Source organism: Budorcas taxicolor, chromosome 18 (genome assembly GCF_023091745.1).
Source record: "Budorcas taxicolor isolate Tak-1 chromosome 18, Takin1.1, whole genome shotgun sequence".
In the NCBI taxonomy this organism is placed as follows: domain Eukaryota; kingdom Metazoa; phylum Chordata; class Mammalia; order Artiodactyla; family Bovidae; genus Budorcas; species Budorcas taxicolor.
In genome coordinates this window covers 63,146,376-63,167,914 of record NC_068927.1, presented here as the reverse complement: position 1 = coordinate 63,167,914, position 21,539 = coordinate 63,146,376, and the positions used below count along the sequence as shown (strand labels likewise).

Genomic DNA, 21,539 nt, shown 5'->3' with positions numbered 1-21,539 from the left:
AGAGCTGCAATTTAAACATGAGAAAAGAGATAGGTTGGAAGTAGAAGGAAAGGAAGAGATACATCATGCAAAGAGTAACATAGAAAGCTAGCATAGCAGTATTAATATCAGACAAAGTAGATTTTAAGAAAAAGAGCATAATAACAGATAAAGTGGGTTATTTTACAGTGAGAAAGACAATCGGTCATTTTCATCTTTTCCTCCAGCTTCACTGAGATATAGAATCACACTGTAATAAGCACTTTACTCTTCTGTCACAGACCCTAAGTGTTACACAGTAGAGTCGGTGAGGAAAAGTTCTTAATTGAAAACAACAACAGCAAACCTCCTGCATTGCCAGAGGTGGGTGAAGGGGATGGGAAGTAGTCCTGAAAGTGAAGGTGAAGTCGCTCAGTCATGTCCGACTCTTTGCGACCCTGTGAACTGTAGCCTACCAGGCTCCTCCGTCCATGGGATTCTCCAGGCAAGAATACTGGAGTGGGTTGCCATTCCCTTCTCCAGAGCATCTTCCCGACCTAGGGATAGAACCCAGGTCTCCCTCATTGGAGGCAGACACTTGATTGATAAATGGTTACAGTTGAGTGGAACTAAAAGATGGGACGTGGAACTAAAAGATGGGATGTGAAACGGGGAAATCAAAATAAAAAGGTGTTGCTGCAAACAGAATGCTTGAAATTGAGATTATACACACTGAAGATGTTGGTAATAATGAAGTGGGAACAAGCAACTGAAGTACAGTGAAGGAGAGCTGGAAGTCAAAATATTGAGTAGCAAATTTATTCATTTCAGTTCAGTTGCTCAGTCATGTCCGACTCTTTGTGACCCCATGGACTGCAGCATGCCAGGCCTCCCTGTCCATCACCAACTCCCGGAGTTTACTCAAACTCATGTCCATCAAGTTGGTGATGCCATCCAACCATCTCATCTTTTGTTATCCCTTTCCCCTCCTGCCTTCAATCTTTCCCAGCATCAGAGTCTTTTCAAATGAGTCAGCCCTTCACATCAGGTGGCCAAAGTATTGTCATTAAAACAAACCAAAGTTATTACATGAATTTAAAAATAGATGGAGGAGGATGAACAGAATTAGGCAAAGTCACTGTCTTGCAAGTTCCAATGAAATCAGATTTAGGACACAATTAATGTGACTGATTCTGTCAGGTGAAACTCTGATGGAGGAGGCTGACATCACCTGATTGCTGTTCTTCCCTTACCGCTGGGGGACAACCAGATATCCCATGCTACCCAGCGTGCTGTAACAGACAACACAGAACACTGCCTGGAATACAGTCCTGATGAAAAGCTGAATCAGAAAGTCCTCAAGCCTCTAGATCAACCACAGCTCATCATGAACATAAGGGATAGATTCACATTTCAACTGAAAACACAGTCAACCAAAACCAGCATGTTGACAATTCTCCAGGGCAGAAGAATGGTCCTGTTTTTATACCAATTAAATGATACGACCCACAGCCATAAAAAGGAACACATTTGACTCAGTTCCAATGAGGTGGATGAAGTTAGAGCCTTTAATACAGAGTGAACTAAGTCAGAAAGAGAACAAATGTCATATATTAACACATATGTATGGAATCTAGAAAGATGGTTCTGATGGACATACCTGTAGGGCAGCAATAGAGAACACACTTTAGACACAGTGGGGGAAGGAAAGAGTGGGACGAATTGAGAGAGGAGCATTGAAACATATCCATTACCATGTGTAAAACAGACAGCTAATGGGAAGTTGCTCTGTAAGACACGGAGCTCAGACCCAGTGCTCTGTGACAGCCTAGAGGGGTGGATGGGGTGGGAGGTGAGGGAGGAGGCTCAAGAGGGAGGGGACATACGTGTACCTCTGGCTGATTCATGGTGATGTATGGCGGAAACCAACATAATATTGTAAAGCAATTGTCTTCCAATTAAAATAAATACATTTAACTATAATTAAATAAATAAATGATATGACCCAAAGTGAAGAGCCAATACAGGCGTATCTCAGAGACGTTGCTAGTTTGGTTTTAGACAGCCACAATAAAGAGAGCACTGTAATGAAGAGAGTCACACAAGTTTTCGTTTTCCAGGGCATGTAAAAGTTATGTTTACACTACAGTGTAGCCTATTCAGTGTGCAAAGTATTCTGTCCAAAAGAGCAATGTACACTTCTTAATTGAAAAGCACTTGGGACTTCATTGGTGGTCCAGTGGCTAAGTCTCTGCACTCACAATGCAGGGGCCCCAGGTTCGATCCCTGGTCAGGGAACTAGATCCCACATGCCACAACTAAGACCTGGCACAGTCAAATAAATCAATAAAAATAAAAATTTTAAAAAAGCATTTTATTACCAAAAAACACATGCTGGGACATCCTTTGTGGTCCAGTGACTAAGACTCCCTGCTCCCAGTACAGGTGGCCTGGGTTTGATCCCTGGTCAGGGAACTAGATCCCACATGTCGCAACTAAGATCAAAGATCCTGAATGCCACAAGTAAGACCCGGGACAGCCAAAAAAAAAAAAGCTAACAACCATCTGATAACCTAGGGTTGCAGCAAACCTTCAATTTGTAAAAAATGCAGTATCTTCAAAGGGCAGAAAAGGGAGGTGTGCCTGACCGTGTGTATGTGTTGCTCGGTCACTGTGTCACGTCCGACTCTTTGTGATTCCACGGGCTGTCCTTCTCCAGGCTTCTCTGTCCTCCACTGTCTCCCAGAGTTTGCTCAAATTCATGTCCACTGAACGTATACATGTCTATGTATGTATACATATTAAAATTTGTATATGTATAATTAATTGGAGAAGGAAATGTCAACCTACTCCTGTAATCTTGCCTAGGAAATCCCATGGACTGGGGAGCCTGGTGGGTGATCACAGTCCATGGGGGTTGCAGAGAGTCAGACATGACTGAGCACGCATGCACAAAAACATACACAGTAGAATGAGGAACACAAAACATGTTAGAATGGTTGTCTCTGGTGGGAAAGAGAATGAGAGAAAGAAACTGGAATTCTCTAAGGCCACCTCTAGTGCAGGGTCACGACTAAGAGGGAACTTGCGGGTGGGGAGTACACATCGAGGAGAGGGCTGGAAAACGAGGAGGTGAAGCCTCTGTTCTGAAGCTCCTGTGTGGATTAGAAGTGACAAAATCTCAGCACATCAACTATACTTCACCGCCCCTCCCAACAACAACAACAAAATTAACCCCAAAACTTCAGCACTGTAGACACACAAATGTAGGATGCCTTTGTGAGACAGGTGTGCAGGGCTATCAGTGTCTACCTGCAAGAGTGTCATGCTCATGTCTGACACGTGCTACAAAGTAGACTGCATCAGCAATTCAATGGACACGAATTTGAGCAACCTCTTGGAGATAGTGGAGGACTCTGGGAGGTAGTGGAGACAGAGGAGCCTGGCGGGCTACAGACCATGGGGTCGCAGAGAGTTGGACACGACTGAGCAACTGAACAACAGCAAGTGCAAAATCCTACAGGTTCATGTCAAAGTACGTGATTTGTTGATCACGCTTTACTGTATTCATAAATGCCGAACATGCAGGGAGACGGGTTAGTAGGAAGGAATCAGGAGCCTGAGAACTCTTTGGAAGATTTTATGGTGTTGCCATTGTCTTTGGGGTGGGGGTGGGGACCATGCCCCACAGCTTGTGGGATCTTAGTTCCCCAACCAGGATCAAGCCTCGGCCCCTTGCAGTAGAAGCTGGGAGTCCTAACCTCCGGACCATCAGGGAAGTCCCTTCCATTATCTTCAGAAAAGTAGAGGGAGAAGGGGGAAAAAAAGAACAAAAGAGAAAAGAAACAGAAAAGTTGGGAGACTGCAGATATTTGGGTTGTCATCAGATATAAAATAATTGGGGAGGTGACCAAAGTGTAGGAAGTAGAAAAACAAGCCAAAACTGACTAATTTTTTAAACGTATTTGTCCATTTATTTGGCTATGTCGGATCTTGGTTGTGGCATATGGGATCTAGTTCCCTGACCAGGGATTGAACCCAGGCCTCCTGCATTGGGAGCACATCGTTTTAGCCACTGGACCACCAGTGAAGTCTCATGACTAAATCTTATTAGCTGAACAATACTGAAGAAAAATTAAAAAACAGAAACAAAATCAAAACAAAGAAGCAGGAAAAAAGAAGTTAACTGTCTTTACTAGTCCTATTGTGTATTTTTTTTTATCAAGGTATAAATTATGCAAAATAAAATACACAGATTTTATTTAAAGTTTGTTTGTCCAGTTTTATTGAGATGTAATTGACATATAACATTGTATAAGTTTAAGGTGTACAGCATGGTGACTGGATATAATTATATATAACAAAATGATTCCTGCCATGGCATTAGTTAACATCTCCATCCCATCACACAATTCTTGTTTCTTTTTTGTGATGAGAACATTTTCCCCCATCTATTTGCCATGAAGTGATGGGGCTGGATGTCATGATCTTAGCTTTTTAAATGTTGAGTTTGAAGCCACCTTTTTCACTTTCTTCTTTCACCTTCACCAAGAGGTTTTTTAGTTCCTCTTTGCTTTCTGCCATAAGGGTGGTGTCATCTGCACATCTGAGGTTGTTGATACTTCTCCCAGCAATCTGGATTCCAGCTTGGAATGGGAATCATGACAAATCATAACATGTGACTTTCTGGGCCTGGCTTCTCTCAGAGCTTTGTGGCGAAAAAAAAAAAAAAAAAAGAGCCCAAAGAATTAGAATTGAGGTTTGTAGAGACAGCTCAGGATTCTACAATGGGATAGAGGGAGTATGTATTTGGGTCTTGGCGGCAGCCAACATGAACCATTTTGTGGCCCAGAGGATGGTCTGTGAGAGCCTTCAGGGCAGGCTGTATGCTGAGCTGGAAGGAAGGTATCAGAGGATCTGCACAAATAGAGATTCATGGGAGGCTCCAGAGAGAACCTTGGAGGTGCAGCCACATTTTCCTTGGCGGAGCCGATCTTGACCATGACCTCAGCGAATCGCTGTAGAACTTCTTGCTGTTCTGATGGGAAATCCTCATCTTTGGCTTTCTTGAATTTCACTCTACGATTCTTGAACCAATCTTGAGGAGAGGATTTCAGAAGCACTTTTATTTTATTCAATCATTTAACTGATGTTTCCAGATGAGGACCGCTCTGGTTCTACATCTTGGCTTGTGGAACCCCTGCCAACCTATGGCCAGGGAGAAGCAGGAATGAGGCTGTGGGCACAGAAAGTGAGGCAGGGATCTGAGCCCCCAGAGCAAGATATTTGCTGCTGTTGTCCATCCCCTAAGTTGTGTCGCACTCTTTGGACCCCATGGATTGCAGCACCAGGCTCCCCTGTCCTGCACTATCTCCTGGAGTTTGCTCAAACTCATGTCCATTCAGTCTGTGATGTCATCCAACCATCTCTGTCACCCCCTTCTCCTCTTGTCCTCAATCTTTCCCAGCATCAGGGTCTTTTCCAATGCGTCTACTCTTTGCATCAGGTGGCCAAAGTATTGGAGCTTCCGTTTCAGCATCAGTCCTGATGAATATTCAGGGTTGATTTCCTTTAAGATTGACTGGTTTGATCTCTTTGCTGTCAAAGGAACTCTCAAGAGTCTTCTCCAGCACACAATTCAAAAGCATCCATTCTTAGGTGCTCAGCCTTATTTACAGCCCAGTTCTCTCATCACTAAATGATTTCTGGAAAAGCTATAGCTTAAACTATAAGGTAAGGCAAGGTATGGGAAAGCAAAGTGGTCAGCACTAGGGGGTGCCATAGCACGGATATCTGTACACAGTCCACTGCTGGGCCAAATCTGACCATCACTTATTTTTGTTTTTTTGGTTTGTTTTGTTTTAAATTGCCTGGGAAAACTGTACTTGAAAATGTAAAGTTGAAAAAAAAACATGTAAACTTAAAAGTTATATTCTAAAACAAAAGGATTTGAGTCAGATTATGAAGGACCTTAAAGGCTAAGTGACAAACAAATTTTTTACAAAGACGTTTTGATGTGGACCATATTTAAAGTCTTCATTGAATTTGTTACAATATTTCTTCTATTTTCTTTTTCTTTTTTTTCTTCTTCTCTTTTATGTTTTGGTTTTTGGCCCCAAGGCCTGTGGGATATTAGGCTCCTGACCAGATTGAACCTGCACCCTCTGCATTGGAAGGTGAAGTCTTAAGCACTGGACCACCAAGGAAATCCCTTTTTAAAATATATATGTATATATATTTTTGGCTGCACCATTCAGCCTGCAGGATCTTAGTTCCCTGACCAGGGGTGGAATTCATGCCCCCTGCATTGGAAAGTGGAGTCTTAACCACTAGACTGTCCCTAAACAAATTTTCTTTCTCCAAAACAAACTTTTTAAGCAAAAACATTGATAACTGATCTGACAGCATGTTCCAAGGTTGACTGGAGATGAACTGATGGTAAGGAGTGCTTTGCGGAGGCCACTAAGTTAGATAAGAAAAGTGTTTACACAATCTAGGACAAAGCATTGACCTTGAAATAAAGACAAGGGGCAGAATTCAGGAAATACTGCTAAAGAGATTGTGAAAAGAGTATTGGTGAAGGGTAGGGAATACGTGAACTGTGAACTTCCTGATGTTCAAGCTGGTTTTAGAAAAGGCAGAGGAACCAGAGATCAAATTGCCAACATCCGCTGGATCATGGAAAAAGCAAGAGAGTTCCAGAAAAACATCTATTTCTGCTTTATTGACTATGCCACAGCCTTTGACTATGTGGATCACAACAAACTGTGGAAAATTCTGGAAGAGATGGGAATACCAGAGCACCTGACCTGCCTCTTGAGAAACCTGTATGCAGGTCAGGAAGCTACAGTTAGAAGTGAACATGAAACAACAGACTGATTCCAAATAGGAAAAGGAGTACGTCAAGGATGGACGTCAAGGCTGTATATTGTCACCCTGCTTATTTAACTTCTATGCAGAGTACATCATGAGAAACGCTGGACTGGAAGAAACACAAGCTGGAATCAAGATTGCTGGGAGAAATATCAATAACCTCAGATATGCAGATGACTCCACCCTTATGGCAGAAAGTGAAGAGGAACTAAAAGCCTCTTGATGAAAGTGAAAGTGGAGAGTGAAAAAGTTGGCTTAAAGCTCAACATTCAGAAAATGAAGATCATGGCATCCGGTCCCATCACTTCATGGGAAATAGATGGGGAAACAGTAGAAATAGTGTCAGACTTTATTTTTGGGGGCTCCAAAATCACTGCAGATGGTGACTGCAGCCATGAAATTAAAAGATGCTTACTCCTTGGAAGAAAAGTTATGACCAACCTAGACAGCATATTCAAAAGCAGAGACATTACTTTGCCGACTAAGGTCTGTCTAGTCAAGGCTATGGTTTTTCCTGTGGTCATGTATGGATGTGAGAGTTGGACTGTGAAGAAAGCTGAGCACTGAAGAATTGATGCTTTTGAACTGTGGTGTTGGAGAAGACTCTTGAGAGTCCCTTGAACTGCAAGGAGATCCAACCAGTCCATTCTGAAGGAAATCAGCCCTGAGACTTCTTTAGAAGGAATGTTGCTAAAGCTGAAACTCCAGTACTTTGGCCACCTCATGCGAAGAGTTGACTCATTGGAAAAGACTCTGATGCTGGGAGGGATTGGGGGCAGGAGGAGAAGGGGACGACAGAGGATGAGATGGCTGGATGGCATCACCGACTTGATGGACATGAGTCTGAGTGAACTCTGGGAGATGGTGATGGACAGGGAGGCCTGGCGTGCTGTGATTCACAGGGTTGCAGAGTGGGACACGATTGGGCAACTGAGCTGAGCTGAGGGAGAAAACATGGCTCAGTGATAAAGAACCTGCATGCTAATGCAGGAGACGTGGGTTTGATCCCTGATTTCAGAAGATCCCCTGTAGGAGGGCATGATAACCCACTCCAGTATTCTTGCCTGGAGAATCCCATGAACAGAGGAGTCTGGAGGGCTACAGTGAAAGTGTTTCCAGGCAAGAGTGCTGGAGTGGATTGCCATTTCCTTCTCCAGGGGATCTTCTTGACCCAGAAATTGAACCCGGGTCTCCCGCATTGCAGGCAGACACTTTACTGTCTAGCCACCAGGGAATCCCTGGAGAGCTATAGTCATTCGGACATGACTGAATGACCTAACAATAAATGGCAATGGTAGAAGCACTGCAGCTGGAATTTGGAGACATAAAGAGAGAGATTAAAGGTAAGCCACTTAACGGTAATTGTGTGATCCACTATCTGTTTCAGTATGGCCCACGAGTTACGAGGTTTTACATTTTGAAATGGTTGGGTGGAAAAAAAAAACAGCACAAGAAGAATAATTTGTGACATGTGAATAACATATGAACTTCTAATATGTGTCCATGAAGTCATATGGAACACGAAATATCCATGGAATTCTCCAGGCAAGAATGCTGGAGTGGTTGCCATTTCCTTCCCTAAAGGATCTTCCTTACCCAGGAATCATACAGGTGTCTTCTGCATTGTAGGCAGATTCTTTGCCTTCTGAGTCACCAGGGAAGCCCATATGAGAACACAGACACATCTATTTGTTTTCACAACCTCGATGGCTGCTCCTATGCTGCTATCAAGCATAATTTAACAGTTGTGGCAGAGATTGTATGGCTCACAAGTGTTTACTATCTGGTCTTTTACACAAAAATTTTGCCCATCTTGCTCTAGGGGTTAAAGGAGCGAGGGTAATAGGGTGTGGGTAGTAGTCTGGGTCTTCAGAGTCTTGGGGATTGCACTGGTATCAAGCTTCAGGAATTATCCTAGAAATCAGCCCTGGTTATTCATTGGAAGGACTGATGCTGAAGCTGAAGCTCCAATACTTTGGCCACTGGATGCAACAAGTCATCTCATTGAGAAACACTCTGATGCTGGGAAAGATTGAAGGCAGGAGGAGAAGGGGGCCAAGGAGGATGAGATGGTTAGATAGCATCACTGACTCAATGAGGATGAATTGAGCGAACTCTGGGAGATGGTGAAGGACAGGGGAGCCTGGAAGGCTGCAGTCCACAGGGTTGCAACATGACTTGGCAACTGAAGAAGAACAACAAATCAGGTGGCCTGGTGAGATGGGGCTTGTTTTCTGACCTGCAGGACTGTTAGGTGGAGCTCCATTTTTGAGGCCATTTCTCTCTGGAGGCTAAGGGTGGGGTATGGGTTTTTTTTGTTTTTAAGAAAATTTAAATATGCCAACTGTTTCTCCGTGAATATGGTTCACTTCCTTTTTGAGTGCTTGCGATACTTTCCTAGGAAGGAGAGAAAGGCAGGAATGAGATGCTAAAGTCAGTTTCATTTTCAAAAACCTGAATTTCCCCCTTCCTCTCTCCAGAGGTCAAGCTTGCCTCTCCAGTGACTGAAATGCCCAGATATTCATACACAATGTGGATGATGTTGGCTAAAAAAAAAAAAAAAAAAAAGATGTACAACTTGAGAGTTGTGAGTTAAGTTTTACTTGGGGCAAAATGAGGACTGCAGCCTGGGAGGCAGCATCTCAGATAGCTCTGAGAGACTGCTCCAAAGCAGCAATGGGGGATAGTCAATATATAAGGGTTTGGTGAAGGGGGAGTTCAATGCCATGAAGCACTCATTTTACACAAGGATTTTGTTAGTCATGAAGATCTGATGTCACCTTAGATATGAGGAGATGCAAGGATTGAGATCATAAAGTAAGTGTGAGTAGTTCAGTTGTGCCCAACTCTTTGGGACCCCATGGACTGCAGCCCACCAGGCTCCTCTATCCATGAGATTTTCCAGACAAGGGAAGACCTTGAGATCAAAAATCTGTTCCTAAAAACATCTAACTATCTAAAGACCTGTCCCACCAGATTCCCTGGAGCACAGAGTGCTTCACTCCACCCTGAACTCCCTCAGGGACTGTTTAAGGTCAACAGCTATAGCAGCATTGGGTTCAATCTCCGAAGAGGCAGATGGCAAATGTCTTTTTTGTTCAGTCATTGGCAATGCTCTTGGTAAGTGCCAATTTGTAGTTGACAATGGCTTTCCTACTCGTTTCTCTAAAGCCTCATCTTTTTGTCACTGTTGCTATCTAAATACCCACCATAGGAAAAGTGAAAGTGAAAGTCACTCAGTCATGTCCGACTCTTTGCAGACCCATGGACTATACAGCCCATGGAATTACCTAGGCCAGAATATTGGAGTGAGTAGCCTTTCCCCTCCAGGCAGATTCTTTACCAACTGAGCCTCAAGGTAAGTCCCACCACAGGAAAGGGTCATTTAAATACAGATTCCTTGAATCCCAAGATTGGATTCTTTTTTTTTTTTTTCTGCGAGTAGGGAATACGAACAACTCAATCCAATGTACGTGATTTTATCCTTGTCCTTCATCCCATTTTTACTAATAACTTTTCTCAAATTCAGGTAATCTTTTAGGAACACCAGCATATGAACCCATATAGATTTTCGATGATTGTGACCTATTGATATAGGTTCATCAACAGTAATTCCAGTGTTCATGTATGGATGTAAGAGTTGGGCTGTGAAGAAGTCTGAGCGCCGAAGAATTGATGCTTTTGAATTGTGGTGTTGGAGAAGACTCTTGAGAGTCCCTTGGACTGCAAGGAGATGCAACCAGTCCATCCTAAAGGAGATCAGTCCTGGGTGTTCATTGGAAGGACCAAAGCTGAAGCTGAAACTCCAATACTTTGGCCACCTCATGCGAAGAGTTGACTCATTGGAAAAGACCCTGATGTTGGGAGGGACTGGGGGAAGGAGGAGAAGGGGATGACAGAGGATTGAGATAGCTGGATGGCATCACTGACTAGATGGACATGAGTTTGAGTGAACTCCGGAAGTTGGCGATAGACAGGGAGGCCTGGCGTGCTGTGATTCATGAGGTCGCAAAGAGTTGGACACAACTGAGTGACTGAACTGAACTGAATATATGTACCACTCAGTGTGGGATGTTGCTTCAGGGAGGAGCAATGCCTGTGTGGGGACAGGAGGTTTGAGGGAGATTTCTATCCTTCTGTTCAATTTTTCTGTGAAGCTAAACCTACTCTAATAAAAGTCTAATAATAATAATACTGTTTTCATGGACATTACACTTCAGCGGAGCCACACATACACAGAGTATTAAAATATACACTATATTAGGGACTGACCCTGATGGTTCAGTGTTAAGACTCCACACTTCCAATGCAAGGGCCACAGGTTCGATGCCTTGTTGGGGAACTAAGATCCCACATGCCACATGGTACAACCAATAAAATAAAATAGTTAAAATATATATACACACTGTATTAAACACTGCTAATGTGACAAAGGAAGGCTCTTTGGGGCTTGCCTGAGGAGACTCTCCCCCGTATCCTCTCCTTTGGCTCGTCTCTGAAGCACCAAGATAATAATATCTTATGCACATTTCCTGAGTTGTTGTACAGAAGCTAGAAACCCCTCCCCTCAAATGGAAGATTTTTAACTATTTGATGACCATGGGCCTGTAGCCCCCAGACCTACTGGTGCCTAAGGATGGATAATGTTAATCCCTGTGACATCACTCTCTTGTTTAGTCACTAAGTCAGGTCCAACTCTTTTCAATCCCATGGACTGCAGCCTGCCAGGCTCCTCTATTCAGGAGATTTCAGAGGCAAGAATACTGGAGCAGGTTGCCATTTCCTTCTTCAGGGGACCTTTCCGACCCAGGGATCAAGCCCTCATCTGCTATATTGGCAAGTGGATTCTTTACTGCTGAGTAAGTGGATTCTTTACCGCTGAGCCACCTAGGAAGCCCTGTTACTCTACCATTAACCAGAGAATTGTACATAAGCTAACCTGGGAGTCCTCTCTCTCCTCTTGTCTTTAAAAAGGCTTTGCTGGAACTTCCCTGGTAATCCAGTGGTTAAGTATCTGCTTTGCAATGCAGGGCACATGGGTTTGATCACTGGTCGGTGAACTAAGATTGTTGCAAGGAAGAGTCAATTCTGACTCCATGTTGGAACTGTTTCATTGACTTGCTTTTTATTGCTGTTGTTATTATGCATGTGTGGTAAGTCTCTACAGTCGTGTCGGACTCTTTGTGACCTCATGGACTGGTGTAGCCTGCCAAGCTCTTCTGTCCATGGGGATTCTCCAAGCAAGAATGCTAGATTAAGTTGCCATGTCCTCCTCTGTATAATTATAAGGGATCCGATTTAGGTCATACCTGAATGGTCTAGCAGTTTTCCCTACTTTCTTCAATTTAAGTCTGAATTTGGTAATAAGGAGTTCATGATCTGAGCCACAGTCAGATGTTTCTGTTGACTATATAGAACTTCTCCATCTTTGGCTGCAAAGAATATAATCAATCTGATTTTGGTGTTGACCATCTGGTGATGTCCATGTGTAGAGTCTTCTCTTGTGTTGTTGGAAGAGGGTGTTTACTATGACCAGTGCATTTTCTTGGCAAAACTCTATTAGTCTTTGCCCTGCTTCATTCCACATTCCAAGGCCAAATTTGCCTGTTATTCCAGGTGTTTCTTGACATCCTACTTCTGCATTCCAGTCCCCTATAATGAAAAGGACATCTTTTTTCGGTGTTAGTTCTAAAAGGTCTTGTAGGTCTTCATAGAGCTGTTCAACTTCAGCTTCTTCCGCATTACTGGTTGGGGCATAGACTTGGATTAATGTGATATGGAATGGTTTGCCTTGGAAATGAACAGAGATCATTCTGTCGTTTTTGAGATTACATCCAAGTACTGCATTTTGGACTCTTTTGCTGACCATGATGGCTACTCCATTTCTTCTGAGGGATTCCTGCCCGCAGTAGTAGATATAATGGTTATCTGAGTTCAATTCACCCATTCCAGTCCACTTTAGTTCTCTGATTCCTAGAATGTTGATGTTCACTCTTGCCATCTCCTGTTTGACCACTTCCAATTTGCCTTGATTCATGGACCTGACATTCCAGGTTCCTATGCAATATTGCTTTTACAGCATAGGACCTTGCTTCTATCACCAGTCACACCCACAGCTGGTATTGTTTTGCTTTGGCTTCATCCCTTCATTCTTTCTGGCGTTATTTCTCCACTGATCTCCAGTGGCATATTGGGCACCTACTGACCTGAGTACGTCAAGGCTGGATATTGTCACCCTGCTTGTTTAACTTATATGCAGAGTACATCATGAGAAACACTGGACTGGAAGAAACACAAACTGGAATCAAGATTGCCAGGAGAAATATCAATAACCTCAGATATGCAGATGACACCACCCTTACGGCAGAAAGTGAAGAGGAGCTAAAAAGCCTCTTGATGAAAGTGAAAGAGGAGAGTGAAAAAGTTGGCTTAAAGCTCAACATTCAGAAAACGAAGATCACGGCATCCGGTCCCATCACTTCATGGGAAATAGATGGGGAAACAGTGTCAGACTTTATTTTTATTTATTTATTTATTTTAGTTAATAAAAAAGCAAATTTATTTTTCACAGTCTGGGGGCTGGAGGTTTGAGATCAGGATGCCAGCATAGCTGGGTGAGGACCCTTTTTTGGGTCACAGACCTCTTGTAGTGTCCTTACATGACAGAAAGGGTGAGGGATCTCTGTGGGGTCTTTAATTTATTTATTTTTTAGTTTATTTAAATTTTTATTTTTACTTTAGTTTACAATACTGTATTGGTTTTGCCATACATTGACATGAATCCACCACAGGTGTACATGCTTTCCCAAACATGAACCCCCCTCCCACCTCCCTCCCCATAACATCTCTCTGGGTCATCCCCATGCATCAGCCCCAAGCATCCTGTATCCTGCATCGGACATAGACTGGCGATTCATTTCTTACATGATAGCATACATGTTCCAATGCCATTCTCCCAAATCATCCCGTCCTCTCCCTCTCCCTCAGAGTCCAAAAGTCTGCTCTACACATCTGTGTCTCTTATGCTGTCTCACATACAGGGTCATCATTGCCATCTTTCTAAATTCCATATATATGTGCTAGTATACTGTATTGGTGTTTTTCTTTCTGGCTTACTTCACTCTGTACAATCGGCTCCAGTTTCATCCATCTCATTAGAACTGATTCAAATGTATTCTTTTTAATGGCTGAGTAATACTCCGTTGTGTATATGTACCACAGCTTTCTTATCCATTCATCTGCTGATGGACATCTAGGTTGTTTCCATGTCCTGGCTATTATAAACAGTGCTGCGATGAACATTGGGGTACATGTGTCTCTTTCTATTCTGGTTTCCTCTGTGTGTATGCCCAGCAGTGGGATTGCTGGGTCATAAGGCAGTTCGATTTGCAGTTTTTTAAGGAATCTCCACACTGTTTTCCATAGTGGCCGTACTAGTTTGCATTCCCACCAACAGTGTAGAAGGGTTCCCTTTTCTCCACACCCTCTCCAGCATTTATTGCTTGCAGACTTTTGGATCGCAGACATTCTGACTGGTATGAAGTGGTACCTCATTGTGGTTTTGATTTCCATTTCTCTCTCTAATAATGAGTGATGTTGAGCATCTTTTCATGTGTTTGTTAGCCATCCGTATGTTTTCTTTGGAGAAATGTCTATTTAGTTCTTTGGCCCATTTTTTGATTGGGTCGTTTATTTTTCTGGAATTGAGCTGCATAAGTTGCTTGTATATTTTTGAGATTAGTTGTCTGCCAGTTGCTTCATTTGCTAAAAATATGGAACGCTTCATGAATTTGCATGTCATCCTTGCGCAGGGGCCATGCTAATCTTCTCTGTATCGTTCCAATTTTAGTATATGTGCTGCTGAAGCGAGCACCAGACTTTATTTTTTGGGGCTCCAAAATCACTGCAGATGGTGACTGCAGCCATGAAATTAAAAGATGCTTACTCCTTGGAAGAAAAGTTATGACCAACCTAGATACCATGTTCAAAAGCAGAGACATTACTTTGCCAACAAAGGTCCATCTAGTCAAGGCTATGGTTTTTCCTGTGGTCATGTATGGATGTGAGAGTTGGACTGTGAAGAAGGCTGAGCACCGAAGAATTGATGCTTTTGACCTGTGGTGTTGGAGAAGACTCTTGAGAGTCCCTTGGAATGCAAGGAGATCCAACCAGTCCATTCTGAAGAAAATCAACCTTGGGATTTCTTTGGAAGGAATGATGCTAAAGCTGAAACTCCAGTACTTTGGCCACCTCATGCGAAGAGTTGACTCATTGGAAAAGACTCTGATGCTGGGAGGGATTTGGGGCAGAAGGAGAAGGGGGCGACCGAGGATGAGATGGCTGGATGGCATCACAGACTCGATGGACATGAGTCTGAGTGAACTCCAGGAGATGGTGATGAACAGGGAGGCCTGGCGTGCTGTGATTCATGGGGTCGCAAAGAATTGGACATGACTGAGCGACTGAACTGAACTGAACTGACCTGGGGAGTTCCTCTTTCAGTAGTCTATCATTTTGCCTTTCCATACTGTTCATGGGGTTCTCAAGGCAAGAATACTGAAGTGGTTTGCCATTCCCTTCTCCAGGGGACCACATTCTGTCACACCTCTCCACCATGACCCACCTGTCTTGGGTTGCCCCACGGGCATGACTTTGTTTCATTGAGTTAGACAAGGCTGTGGTCCTAGTGTGATTAGATTGACTAGTTTTCTGTGATTATGGTTTCCGTGTGTCTGCCATCTGATGCCCTCTTGCAACACCTACCATTTTATTAGGTTTCTCTTACCTTGGGCATGGGGTATCACTTCACGGCTGCTCCAGCAAAGCGCAGCTGCTGCTCCTTACCTTGGACGAAGGGTATCTTCTCACCGCCGCCCTTCCTGACCTTCAAAGTGGGATAGCTCCTGTAGGCCCTCCTGCGTGCGTGCAGCCACCGCTCCTTAGATGTAGGGTGGCTCCTCCCGGCCACTGCCCCTGACCTTGGATGCCCCTGACCTCGGACCAAATTCAGACTTAAATTGAAGAAAGTAGGGAAAACCGCTAGACCATTTAGGTATGACCTAAATCAAATCCCTTATGATTATACAGTGGAAGTGAGGAATAGATTTAAGGGCCTAGATCTGATAGATAGAGTGCCTGGAGAACTATGGAAGGAGGTTCGTGACATGGTAAAGGAGACAGGGAGCAAGAAAATCACCGTGGAAAAGAAATGCAAAAAAGCAAAATGGCTGTCTGGGGAGGCCTTACAAATAGCTGTGAAAAGAAGAGAGGTGAAAAGCAAAGGAGAAGGAAAGATATAAGCATCTGAATGCAGAGTTCCAAAGAATAGCCTGAAGAAATAAAAAAGCCTTCCTCAGCGATCAATGCAAAGAAATAGAGGAAAAGAACAGAATGGGAAAGACTAGAGATCTCTTCAAGAAAATTAGAGATACCAAGAGACTATTTCATGCAAAGATGGGCTCGATAAAGGACAGAAATGGTCTGGACTTAACAGAAGCAGAAAATATTAAGAAGAGATGGCAAGAATACACAGAAGAGCTCTACAAAAAAGATCTTTATGACCCAGATAATCACGATGGTCTGATCACTCATCTAGAGCCAAATATCCTGGAATGTGAAGTGTGTGTGCCTTAGAAAGCATCACTATGAACAAAGCTGGTGGAGGTGATGGAATTCCAGTTGAGCTGTTTCAAATCCTGAAAGATGATGCTGTGAAAGTGCTGCACTCAATATGCCAGCAAGTTTGGAAAACTCAGCAGTGGCCACAGGACTGGAAAAGGTCAGTTTTCAGTTCAATCCCAAAGAAAGGCAATGCCAAAGAATGCTCAAACTACCGCACAATTGCACTCATCTCACATGCTAGTAAAGAAATGCTCAAAATTCTCCAAGCCAGGCTTCAGCAATACGTGAACTGTGAATTTCCTGATGTTCAAACTGGCTTTAGAAAAGGCAGAGGAACCAGAGATCAAATTGCCAACATCCGCTGGATCATGGAAAAAGCAAGAGAGTTCCAGAAAAACATCTATTTCTGCTTTATTGACTATGCCAAAGCCTTTGACTGTGTGGATCACAATCAACTGTGGAAAATTCTGGAAGAGATGGGAATACCAGAGCACCTGACCTGCCTCTTGAGAAATCTGTATGCAGGTCAGGAAGCAACAGTTAGAACTGGACATGGAACAACAGACTGGTTCCAAATGGGAAAAGGAGTACATCAAGGCTGTATATTGTCACCCTGCTTATTTAACTTATATGCAGAGTACATCATGAGAAATGCTGGACTGGAAGAAACACAAGCTAGAATCAAGATTGCCAGGAGAAATATCAATCACCTCAGATATGCGGATGACACCACCCTTATGGCAGAAAGTGAAGAGGAACTCAAAAGCCTCTTGATGAAAGTGAAAGAGGAGAGTGAAAAAGTTGGCTTAAAGCTCAACATTCAGAAAACGAAGATCATGGCATCCGGTCCCATCACTTCATGGGAAATAGATGGGGAAACAGTGGATACAGTGTCAGACTTTATTTTTTCGGGCTCCAAAATCACTGCAGATGGTGACTGCAGCCATGCAATTAAAAGATGCTTACTCCTTGGAAGAAAAGTTATGACCAACCTAGATAGCATATTCAAAAGCAGAGACATTACTTTGCCGACTGAGGTCCGTCTAGTCAAGGCTATGGTTTTTCCAGTAGTCATGTATGGATGCGAGAGTTGGACTGTGAAGAAGGCTGAGTGCTGAAGAATTGATGCTTTTGAACTGTGGTGTCGGAGAAGACTCTTGAGAGTCCCTTGGCCTGCAAGGAGATCCAACCAGTCCATTCTGAAGGAGATCAGCCTTGGGATTTCTTTGGAAGGAATGATGCTAAAGCTGAAACTCCAGTACTTTGGCCACCTCATGCGAAGAGTTGACTTATTGGAAAAGACTCTGATGCTGGGAGGGATTTGGGGCAGGAGGAGAAGGGGGCGACTGAGGATGAGATGGCTGGATGGCATTACTGACTCGACGGACGTGAGTCTGAGTGAACTCTGGGGTTGGTGATGGACAGGGAGGCCTGGTGTGCTATGATTCATGGGGTCGCAAAGAGTCGGACACGACTGAGTGACTGAACTGAACTGTCCTCCTCTAGGGGATATTCCTCACCCAAGGATCAAAGAGGAGTCTCTTGTGTCTCCTGCATTGGCAGGCAGGTTGTTTACTGCTAGAACCAGCTATCAGTCAGTCAGTAAAGTCACTCAGTCGTGTCCAACTCTTTGGGACCCCATGGACTGTAGCCTACCAGGCTCCTCCATCCATGGGATTTTCCAGGCAAGAGTGCTGGAGTGGATTGCCATTTCCTTCTCCAGGGGATCTCCCGACACAGGAATCGAACCCAGGTCTCCCGCATTGCAGGCAGACACTTTACCATCTGAGCCACCAAGGAAGAACCAGCTGTAATCATACATAATGGCCAGCCTCAGAGAACCCTGCCCTTCAACCTGACTGTTAGACTAAAGTCCTTTGTTCAGCTCACAGAGAGATGATCTGACCAGCCCACCTGTGAATGCCTGCAGGAGATTACCACTGAAGGCCCGTTGTCCTGGAGATGTTTTGCAAGACTATGGCCCTTTTTACTTTCATTTCTCACTGTCTCTGTCTCTCCCTCTACATTCTCCATTTTTTTTTTTAACCTTACTTCCTCACCTTCCCCTATCTCTGTTCTATAAAACAATCTGGCATCCAGACCCCAATAAGATGGTTATTTTGAGTCATTAGTCTGCCATCTTCTCCATCAACTGGCTTTCCTAAGGAAGTCTCTTGCTTGCCTCAGCACCTCGTTTCAGATTTATTTGCCTGTCATGCAGCAGAGCAGAGTGAGCTTGGACTCTGTAATAAGTCCAATACTTTCAGAGCAGCTAAGCTCTTGTGTTGTTACAGAAGCCTGAACACTGTGTCTAAAGATACCACATGATGCAATGAAGATCTTGAGTGCTACAACTAAGACCTTGTGCAGCCAAATAAATAAATAAAAACAAAATTTAAATCTATTAGAGGGCATTGTTGGGGAATATCTTTATGACCTCTGAGTAGGGATGGACTTGAAATTAGATATAAAATGAGAAAGCCATTAAAGAAAAAAGATGGAAACATTTCACTATACTATAATTAAATGTCATTCAAAGATTTTTAAGGGAGTGGAAAAAATCAATTAAAGGGATTAAAAAAAAAAACAAAACCAAAACCCTTAATATGCATAGACTTTACTGTAAACAATGGCTATCTGGCTTGGTTATCTGCAAAACCAGACCTCTAACCATTACCACTTTAAAAGATTTGAGTGGCTGAATCAGATCACACCTGAAGTTTAGCAGAAGCCCTGAAATCTACTCAATGCTCAATAAAATGGTGAGCTTTCCAAATTTCCAGAAGTCTCAACCAGATTTCTTAAGAGAAAGTGAAATGAAGTCGCTCAGTCGTGTCTGACTCTTTGCGACCCCGTGGACTGTAGTGCACCAGGCTCCTCCATCCATGGAATTTTTCAGGCAAGGATACTGGAGTGGGTTGCCATTTCGTTCTCCAAACCAGATTTCTTGGTGGAGCCCATATACTGTGACATAATCATCCTCTTAAGGGTTTCCCTGGTGGCTCAGATGGTAAAGTGTCTGCCTGCAATGCGGGAGACCCGGGTTCAATTCCTGGGTCGGGAAGATCCCCTGGAGAAGGAAATGGCAATCCACTCCAGCACTCTTGCCTGGAAAATCCCATGGACGGAGGAGCCTGATAGGCTACAGTCCATGGGGTCGCAAAGAGTCGGACACGACTCAGCGACTTCACTTAAGGGTTTCCCTGGTGGCTAAGAGGTTAAAGCATCTGCCTGCATCTGCCCGCAATGTGGGAGAGCTGGGTTCAACCCCTGGATTGGGAAGATGCCCTGGAGAAGGAAATGGCAAACCACTCCAGTATTCTTGCCTGGAGAATCCCATGGATGGAGGAGCCTGGTGGGCTACAGTCCACTAGGTCGCAAAGAGTGGGACACCACTGAACTACTTCACTTTCACTTTCAAGAGGGATCAGAGTGCCCATTTCTCAAGGATCAGAGGAATTATGAGTTAACAAAGGGAAGGTCTGGAATTCAGACTAAGACTTGGCATTGCCTCTGACTGGGTTTGCCCTCAGATGACAGCTACTAAGCCGTCTCCACCAGCCTTGTCAATTGTGTTCAACTTCTTCACATACCTTTCCTTCAGCTCTCTCTCCTCTGACTTACCTTTTTAAAATAAATAATTTCATTTATTTATTTGCTAATTTTTGGCTATGCAGTGTCTTCCTTGCTTCACAGGCTATTCTCTAGTTGCAGCGAGCAGGGGCTACCTTTTGTTGCAATGCGTGGGCATCTCCTTTCAAGGGCTTGTCTTATTGCAGAGCACGGGCTCCAGGGCATGCGAGCTTCCATAGTTGCACCATGTGGGTTCAGTAGTTGCAGCTCATGGGGTTTAGAGCACAGGCTCAGCAGTGGTGGCACATGGGCTCAGCTGCTCTGCAGCATGTGGAATCTTCTTAGACCAGGGATTGAACTCATGTCTCCTACACTGGCAGGTGGATTCTTCGCCACAGACCCACCAGGGAGGCCCTGACTTACCTTCTGAAGTGTGGTCTGCATCGACATCCTGTTATCCAAATGTGCTTCTATGTTTCTAGTGCTTCTAGTAATAAGAACTGGCACAATTCGCATCAAGACTTAAATACCTCCCTTGACAGCCATACCCCAGCCCCGCCCACTCCATGTCTCCCATCCTCATCCACTAATCTGATCCCTGGTCTTCTGGAGCCTGTAGATCTCTCCCATTTCTGTCACTAATCTGATATTTGTTAAGCGCAGATTTGAAATGGAGCAGGACCCTATGGTCCTCCCCCCTCCAACCTCATCCTCCACCTGTCTGTTGTCTGTGGGGAAACTTCAGCCAAGGAATAAGTTTAGTCAGAGAAGTGAGAAGACGCAGACACAAAGGAAGACAGTCAAAGGAGACCAGATGATACCAGTTTAGTCATTAGGCAAAGTCAAGAACCTTCAGTTCCTTCTCCAGGTCTATAGACGGGATTCTGAGCCATATCCTATGAGCTGTCCTGTAGAGACTGAAACCCCCACCAGGTGAAAGAAGTTAAGGACCGGATGACCAGACTGCAGCCATGACAACAGCTGCCACAGTTCTGAGAATTGGCCCTAAGGATATGGGAACCATCCAATCCTGGAGCTGAAGATAAGCAGCACTGAAAACAATTGAGATGATGCTGATCTGACCACTGATGACCAATTAATTTCAAGATGACTGTCAGAGCTGACTGTGCTGTTTCTTCATGACGCCCCTCTCCCCCCATCTAAAAAAGCTCTTGCCCACTGGTTGTCAGTGGGGTGGGGGTAGTTGGACTTTGGGCAGGATTCCACATCCCACCCTCTCCACCTCATTGCCAACATCTAAAATAAAGCAAATTTTCTTGCCACCAACCTGGCTTCTTTATTGATATTTGAGCAGTGGGTATCTGGAAAACAATTTTCATTACAGACTGATTTTACTTTTCAAAATGAAACCCACAAACCAACCTCATGGCATCACCCAGGAGCTTGTTAAAATGCAGAATCTCTGCCTATTGTTCAAAGGGTACAAATTTCTAGCTATGGGATTAATGAGTTCTAGGGATTTAATGGGAGAAGGCAATGGCAACCCACTCCAG

At 43.9% G+C, this 21,539-nt stretch overlaps 1 protein-coding gene and 1 non-coding gene across 2 annotated transcripts; both read right to left on the bottom strand.

Annotated features, from left to right (window-relative positions):
* Positions 1–4,732: 4,732 nt before the first annotated feature.
* On the bottom strand, positions 4,733–20,475 carry DPRX (divergent-paired related homeobox). The gene is given in 4 exon segments (XM_052656877.1): positions 4,733–4,885; positions 4,887–5,055; positions 9,069–9,259; positions 20,449–20,475. Coding segments are annotated over 4 exon segments (540 nt in total).
* Positions 14,598–14,704, bottom strand: LOC128064242 (U6 spliceosomal RNA). The gene has a single exon (XR_008200959.1). It is a non-coding gene; the product is annotated as a U6 spliceosomal RNA (small nuclear RNA).
* Positions 20,476–21,539: the final 1,064 nt, after the last annotated feature.